The sequence below is a fragment of the Pteropus alecto genome, unplaced genomic scaffold (genome assembly GCF_000325575.1).
Source record: "Pteropus alecto unplaced genomic scaffold, ASM32557v1 scaffold185, whole genome shotgun sequence".
Lineage (NCBI taxonomy): Eukaryota > Metazoa > Chordata > Mammalia > Chiroptera > Pteropodidae > Pteropus > Pteropus alecto.
In genome coordinates this window covers 4956213-4977321 of record NW_006438088.1, presented here as the reverse complement: position 1 = coordinate 4977321, position 21109 = coordinate 4956213, and the positions used below count along the sequence as shown (strand labels likewise).

The 21109-nt window shown below is 38.4% G+C and overlaps 1 protein-coding gene across 6 annotated transcripts in view; it reads left to right on the top strand.

Moving 5' to 3' along the window:
• Positions 1-21109, top strand: part of AIG1 (androgen induced 1) — a 207904-nt gene that overhangs the window by 66676 nt on the left and 120119 nt on the right. For all 6 annotated transcript variants that reach the window (XM_015592091.2, XM_006915361.3, XM_025049307.1 and 3 more), the window contains exon 3: positions 11047-11148. In XM_015592091.2, coding sequence (XP_015447577.1) covers positions 11047-11148 — 102 coding nt within the window. The remainder of the gene's footprint in view (positions 1-11046; positions 11149-21109) is intronic.

Genomic DNA, 21109 nt, shown 5'->3' with positions numbered 1-21109 from the left:
TCTCTTTCTTCTCAATGCAGAGCTAAGGTTCCAGCAGGATGTTTTCTCACTGTCTTCTCTGCTGAGTGTCATTTCTCATTTACCTTTACACTGAAGGTATAACCCTCTGGGGTGCTAGCTTTATGCAGGGGCCTCTGTGTGGCTCCCCTCCTCAGACAGTCTCAATCTCCTATGTCCTGAATCCCACAGAGCATCAGGGTCACTGTGGTTTGATGGATACCTCTGCAGGAAACCTGGCCTCTGTGCTTGCCAACCTCCTGGGATTCTCACTCTCTGTTTATGCAGATTCTCACATCTGCAGTCTCTCTACTATTTTGTCACATAGTGATTTATTTTAAAAGAGGCTTTATGTTTCCTTGATATGTTATGAAACAAGAAAATCAAGGTTAATGGTATGATATTACACACATCTAAGAAGGGGATACACACACACACATGAACATATAGACATATATGTATGGGTGTATGTATTTTTTCTTGTATTTTGCAAAAAGAAACACTGAAAATATAAGAAAAAATCCCCAACAAGCTGGTATTCTCAGGAAACACTTTCGTTCCCAAAATGACATGAGACTAAGATAGGAGCCTATTAAGTACAATTTGAGTAAGGAAGAGAGCATGGCTCCAACGCGTACAAGACCCAAGTACCAGTTAAAACCAGCAAATATTCTAAGTCAGTATTTCTTCTCTATCTTATGGATATGAATTTGCCAGAGGGAAGATGCACCTGGTAAAATAATCCTTGTTGAGATGCTTGAGAGTCCACTAATAACATTTATTACTAACAGAGACAAGAGTGATTCTCCTGACTTTTTCAGAGGACCAGCTTGGTGCTTTTTCTCCATACATGACCATCTTTCTTTTCCTTTTGGTTTTTCTGGAATGGTTAACCTAACATTTTACTCACTATGCTTTTATTGAATTCCTGCTATATGCAGGCCTTTCTAGAGGACCAAGAAATGAAATAGTCTTTGACATTTAATTTTTCATTCATTCAAGTATCAATTCCTTTAAAAGTATGTACTACCTACTGTGTACAAAATATTTTTAAAGAGGTTAAAATTGTTGGCTCTAGTGTCCCACTGTCTGTCCTCACATCCTGATTGGCCACTTATTAACTTTTTAACTCTGGAAAAGTTACTAAAATTCTCTAAGTTTCTTCATCTATAAAACTAGAAAAATAATAGCTACCTCAAAGTAGTCGTGATTCTTAAATAAGATCTTGCTGATGAAGCCACTGGTCCATACATAGTAGAGATGTAATTCAGTCTTCATAAAGCACTGGGAAATATCACATTTCTATAATATTCTCAAAATGACAGAGTATAGCGATGGAGAACAGATCTCTGGTTACCAGAGGTAAGATTGAGGGGAGGGTGTGACTCTAGGGACTCATAGGGAGTTTCTTTGTGATGATGGAAATTTTCTAAATCCTGATCATGGTAGTGGTTATACAAATGTATACATATGGTAAAATTTCATAGTACGGTATACCTCCCAAAAAATGAGTGCATGTAAAAACTGGTGAAACCTGAATAGGTCGGTAGTTAAGAGTATTGTTCCAATGTCGATTTTCTGGTTCTGAAAAATGTACCACGCTTGTATAAGATGTTACTGCTGGGGCAAGCTGGGTGAAAGATACACAGGAACTTTCTGTATTATTTTTCAACTTCTTGTGAGTCTTTGATTATTTCAAAATAGAGTTAAATAAAAATATAAAGCACCAAGAGCGATATGACGATGCAGCTATGAAGAGATACACTGGTTCTTGCTCTCATGGAGTTTGCATTCCACTGGGAAGAGAAATTAGTAATTACACTGCCAGTTATTTAATCATAATTATGCCCCGTATCATGAAGGAAAAACATGATATGCTCTGACAGCACATGCAAGGAAAAGGGGCTGAGTCTGGGGCAGCTCAGAGGAGGCTTCTTAGAGGTTATGACATTTTTGACCCCGTCTATACGATAAGGATGAACTGGGAGGGGCGGCGGGAGGCTTTCCAGGCAGAGAGAACAACATGTGAGGGGGCCGTGCTGATTGGAGACTTCCAGCAGCTGAGAGGGGCCAGCAAGTTAAAAGACATGCAAGAGTCAGAGTTAAATGGGCTAGCGCTATAAGCAGCGTGCTGCGATGGGTCAGGGAAAAAGTAATTACTTCTGACAAGAAATTGAAGGGAGGAGGGAATGACTGCACAACAAAAATAACACTTGGTAGAGCTTGGATTTGAAAAAAAAATTGTAACGAATGTCAAGCTACAGTTATAAAAAGTGCAAAGGAATAAATGCTTGGAAGTGTGTGGTGAGTTTGGGAAACTACATGTAGTCTGGGGATTGGGTTCCTGGAAGAAGCTGGAAAGGGACTGGGAAGAAAATCTGGGACCAGATCACCGAAGGAACTTTGGATTTCATTCTGCAAACAAGGGAGGGGGGCCACTGGATGTTTTAAACTGGGAACTTCTTAAAAGTTTTAATAAGATAACTGTGAGGCCAAGATAAAGCACAGATAGAATTAAAAGAAACTGAAGCCAGCGGGTTTAGCCAAAAGGTGACTGCGGTAGTCAAGGATAGGGACAGTATGGCCTGCAACTGGGGTGAAGGCAGTGGGCTCTCAGAACAGGAAATGACGAGGAGCCTTTGTGAAAGTCGGCTCAGAAGTCACTGGTGACCTCAGATCCAGGAACTTCACTTCTAGGAATTTGTTCCTTTGAGATACTCATACTGGTGCATAAAAACATATGCATAACAGGTCAATTGCAACATTATTGGAATTTGCAATAACTGGAGGGATTGTATATATTCATTAGTGAGTATTTAGTAAATTGTGGTGCATAATTATATAGTGGGGTACTATGAAGCCCTTAAGAAAAATGAATTATAGCCTTAAAATATTTTTAAACTAAACAGTTACAAAAGACTAGTCATAATATGATCTGATTTTGTAAAATAATGTACGGGATGCATTTTTCATGCATAGAAAAAGATCTTGAAGGATATACTTGTTCTTTTGACAATGATGGCCTCTGCAGGGTTAGGTTGCAAAGAATTTTTGCTTTTTATACATTTTTTCAGGGTGATTATTTACTAGAAATGTTTACATGTTTAAAAATGTCTGTTATGCTTATACACGAATGGCATTGTCTTAGATGTGGTGCCCTGTGACGGGCTCTGAGATGGAGGAGGGAGCCCTTGGGAGATACACCGTGTAGAAAGTGAAGCAGACAGCTCTGGGTAGAGGGGAAGACGACCGACATTGCAGCTGTAGCTGAGGCAGCCTGGGAACTCTGAGCTGGGTTGACCCTTTCGAGTTGCCCTAGGTTGAAGCAAATGGGTTGGATCTTTGTATCCTTGCATTAGTCAGTCATTGTATTTGGACTGCCCCTGGGGCCGGGGCATGACCTTGGGCAAGACAGTTTCCTGTAGCTGAGGGCAATTCCCAGTGAGGGATGCAGCTGACAGTAGCCAACAACCAATACTCCCAGCAATTGAGTGAGGGATACTCGGGGCCCTGAAGAGGAGATCTGGGAGAAGCACCACAGTATCTACTACAGTTATTGGATATAAGTATAAAATTTATCTACTGACTTCGCAGACCCTGCTGAATTACCACAACTTAAGCTTTTACGAACGCAAAGATAAAGGAGGAAAAATGATCTCAGTGCAGAATAAAATTTAATGAAATCAGACCTTTTTGATTAAAAACTCTTAGCAATTAGGAATAGAAAGCAATGTATTTAACCTGATGAAGGGTGCTTTCTCTAGCCTACCATTTCACGCACGGTATGGCCTCTCCGTGGGCCAGCCCCCTCGGATTCAGTGCCCTCTGCACCAACTCGCACGTCCTTGCCCACACGCACAGGGCACTCTGATCCTGGTATTGGCATTTGCCTCCCAGGCAGCTCCAGTTTCTGTGCTTTCTACTGTTCTGGATTTTTTCCCCTGTTCTTTTTTTATCTGTATGTTGTTTTTGTTGTCGTTGTTTGTTTTGTTGTTAGTGATTTCCCTTCCTTGCTCGTGTGCTCAGCAATACATTTGAAAGTATATTCAAATGTTTCACAGCAGGAAACCTTTTCTCTGTATCTAGTCCACAGTCCTGTGGAAAGCTAAACCCCAACTGTCTTTGCCAAAGGCAGTTTTTCTTTTTCGCTGCCTATAATGTGACTTTCCGTTTTATGTGGTTTTATTTTTTTATATCTTATTTATTTTTAAGTTCTGTCCATTCACTTTTACCCTCTTCTCTTTCTCAGTTTATCTTCTGTTCCTTAAGTCTCAGTTTTTCTTCTTTGACCTTTATTCTTTAATGGAGAATTATTTGATCATAAAATTATACTTATCTTGGCATAATTCTTCTAGTCTGTATCGTTCAGCTGCCTTTTATTTTATTTTATTTTTTTGGTTATATTCCACTTTATATCTCTCTTTTGGTGTGTGTGTGGTATCTATGAATACATTGCATGCTATTTCTTTTCTTATGAGTACTGGGTACTCATCCTTAAATTCATCTGTCCTTCCTGAGCCAGCTATTTGTGAAAGGCTAGAACTGGAGACCAGCTAAGGGCAGTTTGGATTTCCAAATGTTTTTGGTCACCACCCTCCCCTGGAGAATGACGTCTTTCTGAGCAACATTAACTCATTTTGATTACAGCCCTTTTGTATGGTGACAGGAAGCTTGGCCTTTGCCAGGTAAGTTGGAGGCTGAGCATTTAAGTTGGTTACCACGGACTTTTCCTTCTTTACCTTAACATAACCTTCATCCCGCTTCTCGAAGAGTTGACATGCTGGCTCATTTTCACATTTAACATTATGACTTTTGACATCTGAAGCTAAGCAGGGATCAGAACATTTCCCAGTGCTCGTATGCATCTCAGACCTCTTGTTCCCAGCAAGGGTCATTTAGTGTCCTTTAGAGTGTGCCACCTGTAGCGATCTCTCTGTTCTTGCCCAATCAGGGAGCCCTTGGATCTTGATTCTTACATCAGAGTCTTCTCCTGTCCTGGTTCAGTTTTCCTAACCCTTGGCAGCCATTTTAAGAGAGCGATGTTTAGATTATGGGTGTTTCTACTTCCATTGGTTTCATTTCTGTTTCTCATTCTCCTTATTCGTGGTCGATTTCAGAAAAGAGAGCCTTTAGGCTTCCATCTTGATCTAGAAGTTCAGAGAAGGATTATTTTAGGATGTAGAAGACTTAAACAGGTGAAGGAAGAGCTGACTCACAGAAGATCTGAGAAAGGATAGGCTAGAAGAATAACCTTGGAAGGAAGGGCATATCTTTCTCACTGACAGGAGGATAAAAAAGTAGGGGGAAGATGAAAACCAAATTTAGGTCAATAGGAAGAAAATTGAAGGCATGAATGGGTACTTGCTCCTATGGGAGAGGTGGAGTCCGACAGATACAAGAAGAAGCAATACACCTTTATTCATTCATTAAGCAAATTTTCGTCGTAAACATGTAATATGCCCGGCAGTAGGGAAATAGCAATGAACAAGACAGACAAGTTCTTATTCTCAGAGACTTCACTTTTTCTTAGAAGAGCCAGGCAATGAACAATTGAACAACAACAATAACAACAACAAAAGGAGCCTATTTTTCTCATCAGGGTCTACTATAGAAAATAATGGAGCAGTGGAGTCATTGGCGAGGCTTCCATGAAGAGGTGATGTTTAAGCTAGACCTGAAGGAACAGAGAGTCTGTCCATGTGAAAATGGGGGAAGAGCATTCATGGCGTAGAGAGTAGAAAATGCTTTGTCTCTGAGGCAGAAAAGAGCTTAATGTGTTTTAGGAACAATCAAATTGCCAGTTGGAACTTAAGGAGCAACAGAGAATATGGTGTGAGTGGAGGCTGGAGAGAAAGGCAGGTACCAAATCGTACCAGTACTTATAGAAGTTAGGTTTTTATTCTCACATAATTCGCTCAGTCTGAAGAGCCAGTTAAGGATCGAAATGTAGATAAATATGAGTAAATTCTATATTTTACCAAAAAAATGATATTTGAAAGCCATAAGAAAAGGTATAACATCAACATGTGCTTTAGAAAATCTCTAAATGGAGTTCTGGTGTTAAGGTCATTTGAGCAGAATGCATAGCATAAAAAAATATGATATTACTCACAGCCTCATAATTACAAGTAGAGGAATTCTATGTTACACTTCTGGGAATGAGGACTAGAAACTAATTGTACTCTGGAACAAAAGATACTGTAACATTTCAGAGGCCCTAGGCTTTGCTACACATTTCTGAATTTGAGAGTATGGCTGAGGGAAGTCAGCTGGGAGGAGGGCACTGATAGACTCAGGATCTCCTAGCCTAGGAAGTGGGAAGACAAGGGCCACGTCGAAATGAGACGTTCACTCAGCGCATGGGGCCATCTAAGACAAAGCCTGCCAGTATCCACAACACACAACTTTCTCTCATGCTTCGTGTGTTTGGAAAGAGAAATCACAACTGGAAATCTTATCTCTCAGCAACAGTGTGACCGTGGAAAGAATTGATGGGACAGCAAATCATGAATAAGAAATCTGCAAGCAAAGTCATAGAGCCCCAAACCAGAATTAAAATGTTTCCAATCAGTATTTGGTCAAGTCTGAGTACCAATAGATGAGTTTTAAAAGGGAAAGCAATTTCATAGGATCATGTCTCATTGAAACTATAGACTTTAAAGATGTATTCATTTATTTCTTCTTTCTCTCCCTTTCTCCTTTCTTCCTTCTTTCAATAGTAGATGTCTGAGATCATGCTAAATGGCCTTTATAAACCATTCTATAGGTAAATGCCTTTTCTCTTTAGCCTCCTTTGTGGCACTGTTCTCTGCAACATCCTTTTCATTCTAATATTTTACTAAATTCCAAAGAATTTCCCACTGATCAGTAAAGCTTCTTCTTGAAGTAGACTAAAGCTGATTAGTTTCAGCTTCATTGGACTCAGTCTGAGAGACTCTTTGCAGAAAGAGAAAGTGTGAATTCAGTTTTCTTTTGCATTCATTTCCGATAATCCCAGGAGTTCAAATGAGGCCTCAATGACTTGCCGTGACACAAGTATTTTGACTGGGCAGCTTGAAGGACTGAGAAGTAACAGTGCCCCTTCCACTCTCAGTTCATGTACAGTATTCTGGTCCTGGCAGCTGAGAAGCAGCAGCAGGTGTGTGCTGAGGAATAGATGGTCATTGGTCCTGAAGGAGCTTCTTCATCACAATGGAATGTTTCAGTATCACTTATCCTGTCCAAGAGAACCTATTTTTGTTTCATATCCGTGCCCTGGTAGTAGAGCTCAAACTTATTTTGGGTTTGCTGATGACCATACTATCAAGAGGATATCAGTGCAGGAAGCCAAGAAGCTACCATCTGTACTGTGTTTATATATCAAGAATTATTTAGAAGGCTGATTACTCATTTAGCTGTGCCTCTTGACCTTCTAGTGTTACCTTAAGAAAGGTGACTTACACTTTCTTGAAAGTCACTTCACTTTTAATAACCCATATAATTCCCTCAACAAATTATAGGGGGGTCAAAGGATTGACCAAATTATACTATTAAGTATTGATCCACTGTGCTTTACATATGGCGGGACTGAAAGATCATTCTCGGTCAACAGAAAGTAGCTCTCATCAGTGGTGTGCCGGTAAATGATTAACAGTCAGCTCGCCAGAGGGTACCTGATCTGTAGCATTTGCTGATTTCCATAGTGGAATATTAGGAACAGCTTCATAAATTTAAAAACTTATATGGAATGCAGAAATTCCACAAAAGGCAAAAATGAGTAAAACTAACTCAAGAACAAATAGAAAAATTGGAAATTCTATATTTATTAAAGAATTTGAATTCATAATTAAATCTCACAAGAAAACTTAAAGTCCAGATGGATCCACTGAAGAAGTATATCAAATAGGTAAGGAAGAAATGATATCAGTATTGCACAAAGTCCTTCAAAAAATAGAAGAGGGAACACCTTCCCAATTTATCTTTTGAGGCCAGCGTTGTCCTGTTACCCAATTAGGAAAAGACATTATGAGAAAATAAAACTAACTACAGGCTGATATACCTCATGAATAAAGATGGAAAAAAATCCTAATGAAATGTCAGCAAGTTGAATCTGGCAATATATAAAAATACATAATGACCAAGAATTAAAGATTGGTTTAACATTAAAAATCAGTCAATATAATTCATCATATTAACAAAATAAAATTGAGAATAGGAGAAATTTTTCTCAACTTGATAAAAGGCATGTAAGAAAAACCTGCAGTTAAGAAAGATCAAACTTAAATGTTGAAAGACTGACTGGACACTTTCCCTTAGGGAAAAAGGCAAGAATGCTCACTCTTAATCACTTCTGATCAACATTGAGCTGAATGTCCTAGGTTGTGCTATAAGAAAAGGAAAAAAAAAAAAAGTAAATGGCATACAAATTGTGAAGGAAGAAGATTGTCTTTATCTGCATATCACATATCAATATCTAAAATATTTATATTTTAATTTATAAAATAACTACCCAAACCACTAAGTGAATTTAGCAGAGATGCAGGATACAATATCATTATACAAAAATCATTTGCATTTTTATATACTAGCAAGAAAGAATGTAAAAAATATTTAATACTGTCTACAGTAGCATAAAAATGAAATGTAGTGATTTAACAAAATACATGCAAGATCTATACACTGCAAACTACAAACATTGAGAAATTGAAGAATAAATAGATGGAGACATAAATTATGTTAATGAAGTAGACTTCATTAATCTTGTTAAGATGTCTTTTTCCCCCATATTGAATGCATTGATTCAATACACTTATAATCAGAATTTTAGCAGGATACTTTTATAGAAATTAACTAGCTGAGGTTCTAAAATTTAAATGGAAATGTAGAGGACTTCAAATAGCCAACACAATTTTGGAAAAGAATAGAGAGGGAGCATGTAGTAAGCATAATTCTAAGATGGCCCCAAGATTCCACCTCTCCACCCTCGCTGTGCAGGCCTGTATAATTCCCTCCCCTTGAGGGTGAGAGAAACCTATGAATATGATGGGATGTCATTCTCATGATAAGGTTAGATTATGTGGCAAAAGTAAAGGTCCACCTATGGCTGTATTCAGGAGTAAATGGCTCATCCCTGTGTGTGGACACCAGACCAAATGTAACACTTCTTTCTCTCCCTGTGGAGACAGATGCCTCTTACCCATCTCTTAATTCAGGTGTGCACATACTGATTGCACAGTCAACCCTCTGGGATCAGACCCAGGAAGGAAACCCACACAGGTCCTGAGTCATACTTGTGTCTATTTGGACAGAGAATTCCAGATCGTGGTTCCCTGGGATGTAGTTCAGAAGAGAAGGGCCACAGCCCTGGGTAGACAAGTCACTTGGCTCTGGGATCGCCTCAGTCCGTGGGTAGAAAAGAGACTCAAGGTGGCTGGAGTAAGGCCTACTGAAATAGGACATCTCAAACTTTCATGTGCATATGAATGACCTCAGGTCTTATCAGAATTCGGGATCAGAGCATATCAAGATGGGAGGTGGTGTTCTGCAAATCTAGCAGGTTCTCAGGTGCTATTGATCCATGGGACTCCACTTGGAGCAGCAAGACTGTAAAGCATGGGGACCAGGTCTGAGGACAGGTAACACCCATAGTCTCTACATTTAAAGTCTGTAGTGGAATAAATAAACTAAAATTATGTATAATTCAAAATACATTGTATTCAGAAAGATTTGATTGACAGTTAACCTTAAGCTAATAATAGGTTTTTTTAATCTTGTGCATTTATCAGCTAAGTGAAAATGGTTGACCCAAAAACAGGATAAATAACTGGGTCCCCAATCTGTTTTTAAAACTATGTATATAATCTAGAGTTGGCTATTGCCATTATCATTCAGTGTGTTTTATGAAAGAATAAATGGCCATAACATCTTAAGTTTTAAGGGTGAATTTTTTTTGAGGGACCGAGATTACCCATACCATAACTGACATACTTGGACTAGAACTTTGGAACCCATCTGAATACGAGCCTTGAGCTATAAACCACCATGGGTTTTCTAAAAAGTGATATTAAAATATTTACTATTTTTATTAATAAAATGTGGGGACGTGGTTGACTTATAAGAAATGAGATTAAAATTGTTTCTGTTGAATATTCGTGCTGCATTATCATTCTGTAGTATTTATTATTTGAGACATAACTCTTCAGAGACTTTGATCCCTTCCTCTGTGGTGATTCCTTTTTCCATGCTACATTTATTGACAAAAGCATTTTCTTTTTCTTTTAAATTCTATGATGAAGGTTATGACCTTGGACCATTCATTTCTTTATTGTATTTGAACTTATTCTCTCATCATTAGTTTGAAGAAAGCTGATAATAAATTGAGTACTCTACTCTTTTGATGATTATGCTGCTGATGGGTTAAAATCAGCCTCTGGAACCCAGATGAATTTACAGATTATTCCCAGAGAATTAGGAATCTTCTTTTGCCCTCCAAACATCCCGCTTCTCAGTGCAGCCAAAGCCCCCACATAGGCTATATAAATTAATACATTTGCTCGCAATGTGACTTTGGGACATTTTATAGCAGTGATTTCAGTGTTGTTAGTGGTGAAATAGAAACTTGAGAATGCGAAGATTAATTTAAAACACATGATGGGTTCAAGGAAAAGGGACATCCACTACAGATTCTTGAACGTGTGCTAACTCTGTACAGTGGGGAATGGGATCCAAAAACCACCAGTGAACTTTTAAACCCTCTTGAGAGGAATCAGACCAACATGATTAGCCCTGGAAGGGAGCCGTTTCAGACAAGAGACAGACCATTTTTCTCTCCCTCACAAACAGAACACCTCGGAGAACACAATGGAGAAATCACAAAAGCGGACAGCCCCGGTCGCTACCACTAAATGGCATGAAGTTAGAACCATCTTTCTGGTCCATAGCTGGTTAACTGATTTGTCTCTCATTGTAGATTACAAGTTCTGTTGGGTTATTTGAACAATAGATAATTAATAAATCGAATGTTGTGGATAGTTGGTGACTTTGAAATAAAGGATTTCTTTTCCCTTCCAGTTCGTCGTAGCGGTGTTCTGGATAATTTATGCCTATGACAGAGAGATGATTTACCCGAAGTTGCTTGATAACTTTATCCCAGGGTGGCTGAATCACGGAATGGTGAGTGGACTGAAACAAATGATTTCCTTTTATTTAAAAAAAAATCTGTTAAAGAGCTATTTTCTAACTAAGCTTTCCGTAGACTCTATCAAGCTGAGAAATATTGGAAGATTATAATACAGTCATAACTAGAGAAGAAAATCAAATATAAATAAAAAACATCTTCCCATGAAACTGAGTCACTATTAAAACTATGTACTAGATGAATCCAAAGTTTATAAAAGGCATCAGTGGTGTTAGATAAGACATAGGTGTCTGCATAGAATTTGGTTTCTGTGCCATTAAAAGGTTTGTCCCCTATTGGAGCCTGAGGATCGATTCCTATCTGGGGGACTATTGACACCTGTCCCTCTTCCACTCACATCAGTGAGATTGTGTCAGGAGTAACTGCGTATTATACTTGGACAGTTTCCCCCAAAGGATCAGCAATGCTGTTCTGTGCCCTGGGAGACCTGCTGCAGGCATGGGCGGTGTCAGCAGTGGCTGTCTGCCTTGTCCCAGTCTGCCCGTCCAGGGGTCTTTGCCTGCAGCTGCTAGGTCTTTTCCTTCTTCTCAGTCTAATTCTTCATGATGCTTTAGCCATGATGTTACTTTCACAATTTAAAATCAAATGCTTTGGATGATTTGCACATCACTTTCCAAGGTTCGAAGAGATATTTCTGTAGAGTATGTTCTCTTCCCTTTCTGCTTCTGGAATTGAGCAGTTTTGGTAAGAACTGAGAAGCCTGTATTTTTTGGTTGCAGCAATTTTTAAGACTGTCACTGGGTACCCGTGGTGAAAAGGTCAACCTATCACAGAAATTATAGGGGAACAAAGAGCTAGAAATCATGTGTCTTAGGTTCAAAATAATAGTTTCCCTTCTGCCCCCAATTTTGGTATATTTTAAGAAAAGTGGTGCGTACTAACAAGCATTACTATACTGAAGAGCTTTGATCAATCCTTTTTAAGCTAGTTTATCAAAAGTGGCACATCGCAGAGAACTGAAAGTTCCTTTGAGTCCAATTAGAGCATAGTGTTGAAGGATTAACATGGCACCTCTGGTCTAGTTTTCAACAAATCGGCTTAGTCTTATCAGTTCACTTTAACCACTTAAGGGACTTCACCTGGTTACTCTGCCCCAATCCAACTTTTTCCTTTTCTTCAATGTGAAAGCCCTTTCATGATTCCACGTCTTTGCAATCCTCTGCCCCTAATGCCCTTCCCATTCTTTTCTGAGAAACTCCTGCTCATCCTGGTGACTTATTAACATCATCTCTAAGAAGTCTTTTCTCACTCTCCCAAACCAAGTTAGCTCTTCTGTCGTTTGTGTTTGCAGAGCATTTTCATATGTCTGTTATCCATGTCTGTATCCCCCACAAAAATGTCACCCTTCTAGTGAAAAACAGCAGCCTCCAAATCCCACGCACTCTGCCCAGCTGCCTGGCTTATAGTAGGATCAATGCATACTTATTAGATTGATGAATTCAGTATTGTCGGTTTCCATAATTCCTTGCCAGTCAGTACTAATAACTATTATTTTTAAAAACCTACTGCGTGCCAGGCATTCTGTAGTGGTTATGTCATTTAATTTTCACAGTGGTGCTATGAGTGAGAAAGTATCATCATACCTTTTAGAGGTGAAGAAACTTAGGCTCAGAAAGTTTCTGATACTAGAAGGGCCTTAGCTGGTGCATTGCATACTGTTCTCTAGTACAGTCCTTGACTCTTTGGGCTGTTGTCTACATCCCTAATCTACACAATATTACTCAGGCCAGAGAAGGAATCACAGCCTTTGCAAATTCTAGTGTTATTTAATGTTTTGAATGAACGGTTTATTGAGCATATTGCAGTCATTAGAACTTCATTTTGACTCTTATCATTTTCTCTTGATTCACTTTGGTGGGTTAAAATTCTCACTCTTGGCTGCAGCCATTACTTAGAAATGCAAGGAGGATTTGAATGACACAAATACATAGGATTGGAAGAAGATTAATTAACATGTCAAAGTCTTTCAGATAATATGAGTTCAGTAGATTCTTTCACAGTGAATGTTGTCTCTTAGTAGAGATGAATGACTATTTTTTTGCTTTTCTTCATGTTCCAGTTCATGATTTTAGAGTTACTAAGAAGTTGCATACAGTGGCTGAGGAATATTTTGCAATATTAAGTAACTTACATTACTCCAAATCTGTATATATGAAACTTTAACTACAACATGATACTGACTCTTTAGATTGGCAATTAAAATATGAACATTTAAATGCTGTAGTCATGAATAATTTTTATAAAAATGTGTAAGAATAATTATGAAATATCAAGATATTAAATAAACATTTAAAGCTTTGTTTAAATTTTATTTAAAGGTTTAATAATTAATTATCATTTGTATTTACTTTTAATTTTAATAGATAATTTTGAACATTTAATTTTAAAAATATAAAATAATTCAATTAAAAATTTTTAAATTTGCTTTAATGTCCATATTTTGATGAAAACATTTATATTGCGTATACTTCGATTATTATATTTAGTTGATATTAGATTTAGAGAAACACTATCAGTAGAGTTCAGATTTTGTTGACAATTTCCATTATATTTAGTGAATTTGCTGGAGTGAGGGCAAGAAAAAAATTTTGAATATTTATATTATTGTATTAAATATTTTATATTTGTAATTTATAAGTCAGTATGTTTTTTATTTTATTACTCATCCAATCATATTTTTCTATTTTATTTTATGAAAATATATGTAACTAGATAGGAAGATAGATCCTATTTTATACAATACTTTACTAGCTTAATTTGTAACTTTTAAATATTTCTGCAAAGGGTTTGTGGCCCTCTAGGCCTGTTTGTTCATTTAAATTTTTATAACTACAAGAATGCCTAGAAAGAATGTACCTCGTTCTTATGTGTAGAATCATATTTATTGTTTGAAGAGTCTCAACATAATTTCTAGAGATCCAGAGCCCTAAGCCACAGAACTAAGATACATTTTATAAGTCTGCCGTGGCATCATTTCAGAAGATATCATCAAGTCAGTCCTGAATTTGCTGCATTCAAACTTCCCAGCACATTAGTCAAGAAAACAGGCATAAGAGGAAACTCACAGGATCTGAAATTCAGTTTTCACTTTTTTTTGTTTTTTTACATTGGCTAGTGAAATCAATGTTCTTATTGGTTATCGCTATTCACATATTTTTCATTTTGATTTATACTAAAGTTGCCAGCAGTTAGACATGATTATAACTAAAGGCAAGTATCCTATCACTTCCTTCCTATTGTCTTCCTCTTTACTCTCAGTAAGCAGTTATAGAATTTATGTGCAGAAAAGAAAAGGAAATGAATAAATAGATGAGTTAAAATAATGATACACCCTTGGCGTGTAACCACTAGGTTATCACCAATCTCCATGACAATAGCACCCAAGAAAAAATTTTAACTTATTACAATTAAAAATATAAACATATAAATATAGTACATTCAAATTGTAATTTTAACTTATTACAATTAAAAATATAAACATATAAATATAGTACATTCAAATGGAGTCGGTTCAGTGTCCAAACTCAGGAACTGTCTATCCTTGAAGCCCTATTTATCTTTGTATTTTCAGCAACTCAAAAAACACATGATACCCGTAAGGCGTTCACTGACTGTTGATGATAAAAAAAGATATTTGTACATTTGCTTTTGACACTTGGAAAAATGTCAGGTTTACATTTATATCCTTCTACCACCTTGCTATCCTAAGTCCACTGATGACCAGACAAAAGAAAAACAGAGGCGATATCAGTAAATGAATCAGTTTCTAAAATGTAGTGAGAATGGTCACGGGTAGTTGTGGGGAGGGTTCTGCATGGCAGCAACGTGTGGGGGCTGAGCTTTGATTTAATTCCATCTAGCAAACATTTATAAATGTTGAAGGAGATTTGACTGTGAGTGGTGAATACCCAATGTAATATACCTATGACATATTATTGAATTGTACATTTGAAACCCATATAATTTTATTAGCTAGTGTCACCCCAATAAATTTAATTAAAAAAAGAAAAGCTATGATATGCAAAGCACCTTGCTAGGCACTGTGTGGGTATAGAATGGGAAAAACACTTGCCATTTTAAAAAATGGAAATGGCATTTTTGAAGTGAAGGAAGGTACGTAGGAAAACAATGCCGCAAGCCAACAGAGTGGTCTCCGGTAGGCTGTGGTCACGCTGTCAAGGAAAGACACTGTTGTTATTCTGGCCTTTGCATTGGCTGCGAGAATAGAACCCTGAAACTTTCTCTCCTGCTGATTATAGTTTTAAAGCATTGTCAGTGGAATAAATATACATTAAAAGCAATAAATAGATAGATAGATAGATAGATAGATAGATAGATAGATAGATAGATAGATAGATAGATAATTAAAACTCTAGGAAGATTGCAGACTCTCACAGATGCTATAACAGGAAAAAACAACAAAGACAGTGTTTCTGCTTATTGAAGACCTAATTAATGTTTATGAAGAGCTTTGAGAAAGCCAAGCACTATGGAAGACTAGGATATTATTATTATTACCACAGATCTTTAAGCAGACATGACCTAGATATTCTTATAAACACAGCAGGAGTTGTTCATTCCCCCATGTAATTTGTAAGGAGAGGGGAAAAAAAATAAACCCCGCCTCTCTTCATGCTTGATTTGTCAGTTCTTGTTATATGTAACTGATCCCCAAGAGACCCTTAATTTAGACAACTATTTACTCTGTTCAGTATTATTTTGACATTTGGTAATGACTGAAGTTTTTGTACATCTGTCTTTCCCAGAATTGAAGGCGTTAAATACTGCTTGTATGATCATTGTTTTTGTAGGAACTCAGATTTGACATTATTCTTTTGGTAGATAACACGACTTATAAAAAGTTTCCAGTTCTGGGATACACAGATTTTTATGTATTTCAGTACCCGTGGAGTTTGTGCCACCTTGAGAGTGGATAATTTATAAAATAAGCTGTTGGTTGAAAGAAGACCATTGTAAACATTCCATATGAAAAAGCTGACCTTTCTTAATTTTCTCAATATGTTCTCAAGTAACTAGAGGATATCTGGAAATTTTCAAAAATCAGAGACTAGAACAGAGGTTAGAAGTTTCTTGGGAACCTTTTTCTAAGACTCCCAGTGGACCTCCCAAAGCAAACAAATAAGACCCCAAAGACCCAGGAACAAGGAAAGTTGCATCCACAGGGAGGCAGTTTCAGAAGTGCCGAATACTGTTCTTGTGTGTCAGCTTTCCTCATATCCAATTTCACAGATCATAGCTTCTTCCATTGTGATAATGAGTTCTACCAATTCCAATTCTGTGGCAGGTTTTTGCTGATCTAAATTTCGACATGAAGATTTGATTATTCTATTTAAATCAGTAATCAGCTTTCAGGTATTTAATTTTAGCTGTTGCCAAGTTTATTTTTTATTTATTATTTCAACCAGAAATATTGCACACTGGAGAAAATATATATTTTTTAAATTGATGTTTAAGAAACCTTTCAATAATTTCGTGAGAGAGAAACCAAGAGGGTTTTCTAGTTTCACATATAAAGAGTTGAGAAGTCGCAACTTCATCCTAACAAGAAAGAAGCTGAACAGACTGAGAAGATAACAGTTCTTCTTGGATCCTTAAGGGAGGGGCAGACACAGCGCTAACCTTCACCCCCAAGATAGATAGATAGGTGTATATAAAGAATAACCACTTACTGCAGCAGTGATTCATGAGCAGAAAGCACCGTGAGAACCAATACCAGGGTGGGGAGACCCAAACTGTAATCGATGAATTACCGGAGGCTCAGCACAGACAAGTCTGAGAGTGAAGATCTCGAGGGGTCCCAGAATTGTGAGACTTACCCCCCTGGAGCTTGACTTGGTCCCCAGAGTAAATATCTGAGAAACATCCCTTCCTGCTTTCAGCATTGGCGAGAGAAAAGCAACTGTTTTTCTATACACTGGAGCATCCTGTTCTTAACAAGGTCAGCCCTCAGGAGAAACTAACCAGAGCCTAGATCCCGAAAGCGGAGGGTATATCAATAGAATCCTCGAAAACCAGAAGGCAAAGAGAACAAAGACTGAAGAAAAAAAAAACCTTAGACAATTATAAAAGGTGAGAGATTATGAGTAGAGATTAGGGTACAGACACACAAAAGGATGACCCTGTGAAGACACAGGGGCAGACATAAGACTGAGAATTTCCCCCAGATAAATGTCAGTCACCAAACCACAGATCTAGGAACCTCAGAGAACATCAAGCAGGATAAATACAAAACAACAACAGCAATAACAACAACAACAACAACAAAAACACTACACAAGGCATATTATTTTTAAATCACAGAAAATCAAAGATACAGAAGAACTCCTGAAAGAAGCAAGAGAAACTGAGAAATGGGTCCTAGAGAGAGGCTAGGATGGGGAAGGGGAAAAGGTAGGAGAAAAGAAAAAAGGAAATGGGGTCCTGTCGTGGGTGAGGAGAGATGGCTGCAGAAAGGAGGGAGATCGAATAAAGAGATGGGAAGAGGAAGACGAATAAAGAGGGAGTGAGTTAAAAATGTCCTAGGATAAAGAACGCACAGTGGCCAAATCGTGCAGTTTTATACCATATCTCCTCCACAGCTCTTTGCATTTTGGGGATTAATATTTTTCTCTGCGGTGCCTGGCGTGCTCGGCATATTATAAGACTTAGTAACCATTTGATGCATCAGTAGATGTTGCTAGATCGAGCAGGCGTCCTCACTGTACCTTCAACATAGCAGGCACCCTCCGTGCCCTGGAATGCTGTGCCCCAGAAGTCTGCTTGGCTCACTCCTTCACCTCCTTCAAGTTTTTGCTCAATCTCATCTCAGTAAGGCTAACTCGGAGCAGTGCATTAGGCACAGCTACCAACCACATCCCCTGCTCTTTATCCCCCTCATAGCGCTTATCATCCTTGGTGTAATACATGGTTTTACTTTACGTTGTATTTATAGCTTATTGTTCATCTCTCTCTGCTAGAATATAACTTCCGTAAGAGCCAGGATCTTTGTTTTAATTACCGAGTTATCCTAAGCCGCTAGAACTGTGCCTCTACATCATGGACAATCAATGAATATTTGTTGCAATATTCCACATCTGTGTTTTCTCTTGTCCTTTTTTCCCATGCTTTATCTTTTCACTTTCATAACAATTGACAGAAAATGCAACCCAGAACCATTCACTTCTTTCCTAACTTATATTTGACTTCATTCTTCAGTCTCCTGTACTACAGCAAAATCCTGCATATGTGGTCTACTGTTCTCTCTCCCAGAGGATCTCATTAGCTGGGACGTATCACATTGCTACTGTGCCTGAGAAGGCCTGAATCGATGTCCAGAGAACATACCGATGCCTGGAACATCTAAGAGCTACAGGCCAGGTAAATAATAGCCTGGATCAAATTTATTGAAAAGCTCTTCCATATATTGATTATTTTATCCGGGTGTTAGTTATTTTTTCTCTAGGGTAATAGTCAGACAATAGCTTTTTAAAGCAATTTCCTGCCATCACAAATTCCTTTGTAGAACTAATTTTCCATGCAAAGGTAGAATTCAAGGCTGATAATGTTTGGCTTATACTCTGCGCTTTTTCTTGATACATTTAATGGATGAGCAGGCCCAGCAGTAGCCTGAGTTCATCAAAAGGTCTATAAGTTATATTCAGATATTTTGGTGTCAACAAAACTCAAAATGTGGTTTACTCAAGTTCTTTTACCCCTAATCCTTAAATCTATAGGTATTTGAAAGGAAACTTAATTCATATGTTTCTCATTCATTTGCCCTTAGCTCTTTGTAGTTGGGGGAGGAGGCCAGGGAAGGGAGGAAGGTATTGTCTTAGGAACCGGCTTCCTTCTTCACTACCACAGACAGATCATTCATTAGCCACAGACCCAACTCTTTGGCAGAAGTCCAACCCTATATCCTTTCCAGTTTCCTTTTAATTGAAGCTCCAACCTCAGCAAGCATCAGTGACAGCTGCCAAGGAAAGTAAGTGGAAAAAAGCTGCGTTTTCTATCATGGAAGTACAGAATCCCAGAATGTTAAACTTGGGAAGTGATTCTGAAGATCATCTTGTCCACATGCCATGTGATACTTAAATTACCTGAACAACATCCCGGCAAATTCCCTTTCAGTCTCCACTCGAGCATCTCCAGTGATGGAGCTTCAGCAGCAGACCAAGACCATGGGGTCTTCAGCTGTAGCAAAGACACGAAGAACTAAGTCTTCTGTTGTTTTCAAGTTAAATCTGCCCAGTCCCTTCATTTATTCTGCAGGATTCAAACACCTGCCCTCTTTGTGCAACTCGCGTTCTCTTCCAAGAGGACCTCACTCTCCCCCGTGACTTCAGTCTCTGATATACACAGGTCGTTTTCAAATCTGCACTTTGTGGTCCGCCTTCCCGTGAGGCATCACATTCTGCATTGGACACATGGAACTTGAACAGATTGAAACAAACATTGAAAAGCTCCTCTTTCTGCCACACCCGCTACAGTTAGTTGACAAGTCCTATCAGATGTTCCTCCAAAGTAGCTCCAGAGTCTGCCCCAGCCTCCTCACCTCCTTCCCTGCTGTATTTCAAGGCTTCCTCATCTCTCAGTTGGAATAAAGCAGCAGGCTCATCGCTCACCTCTATGCCTCCCCCGTCTCCTCGCCACATCTTCCTCCACACTGCTGCCTCAGTTACCTTTCTAGAATTGCCAAAGTTCTGGTGACGCCTTGCGACATTCCTTCCTCAGACACTGCCTGTAAGTGAAGTGTTCCTCAGTCTTCTGGGCGTCTGGGTGGTCCCCTCCTCACTGGCCTCGGGGCACCTTGTTCACAGAGCAGTGGTTTCTCTCATTGCATTGTTTGGTTACTATTTATTTACTTGTTTATTTTTCCAGTGGTTTGTGAGTCCATAAAGAGTAGCAGCCGTTTTTGTCATCTTTTTCTCCAGAACTTAGCGTAGTGTCCAGCGTTTAGTGCACATTCAGTAAATGTTTATTGAGGAAGTGGCACACAGGCCCTTCACATCAGGCTCAGTCTCCTCTGACCAGTCTTCAGCTCATCTAGATTCATTTTTACAGTTTCATCCGATTTGGCAAGCACACAGCAAAACAAGCAGTTTAGCTATTGTCCTTGCTTATTAGGGTTGTCCAAGCCTATGTTAACTTTTCTTTGGCAGTTTCATTATACTCTACACTAAAACTTCCACATGATTCTTACCTGACCATTGTGTGATTAAGCTAAGATTTAAAATTGTTTTAACTTTTTATACACAAAATGCAGGACCCTTACATGTATTTCTAGTGAATTCCATCTTGTTTAACTCAATGTGAATACAGGATGGGCTCTGGGGAAGCCACGATACTGAGAATTTGAGGATCATTGAATGGGTATAATGGGATTTAATAAAATGTTGTATACATTTTGAATTGGGGTGCCAGAGTTTGTGCCGTTAAGTCAAAGCTGCTTTGGAGGTTACACTCTCGGTAACGTCAGTAACAAAATAATTGATTTTTTAGAGCAGTAAATTTTAACCATGTTGTAACCATGCTTGGAGAGGACATTTCAATCTTAAGGTGAAGACAGGTATTTAAATACAAGTATTTAATAATACATGACACATGCGGTAGCAGAGGGGAATTGCAGGTAGTAATAATGGCTACTGAAATGACGTCCGTGTCCAGGGATGGAGAAACAGGAAAACAATTAAGTGTGCCTAGTGGAGAGGGAGTTCTGTGACAAAGGATCTTGTGAGAAAAATGGTTAGGGGCTAGAACTGGCTACAAGTGGATGGTGGCATAGGACAAAACTCACCTGTGAAGGAGAGGTGTTGATTTGTTCCACGCTGGCTGCATTCTAGACATCTAGAGTTCCTCAGGGGTCATTGTGTTAGTCATGAGTGCCCAGAATAATTGTCCCAAACCCTTACATTTGGTTTCAGATCATGGGGACAG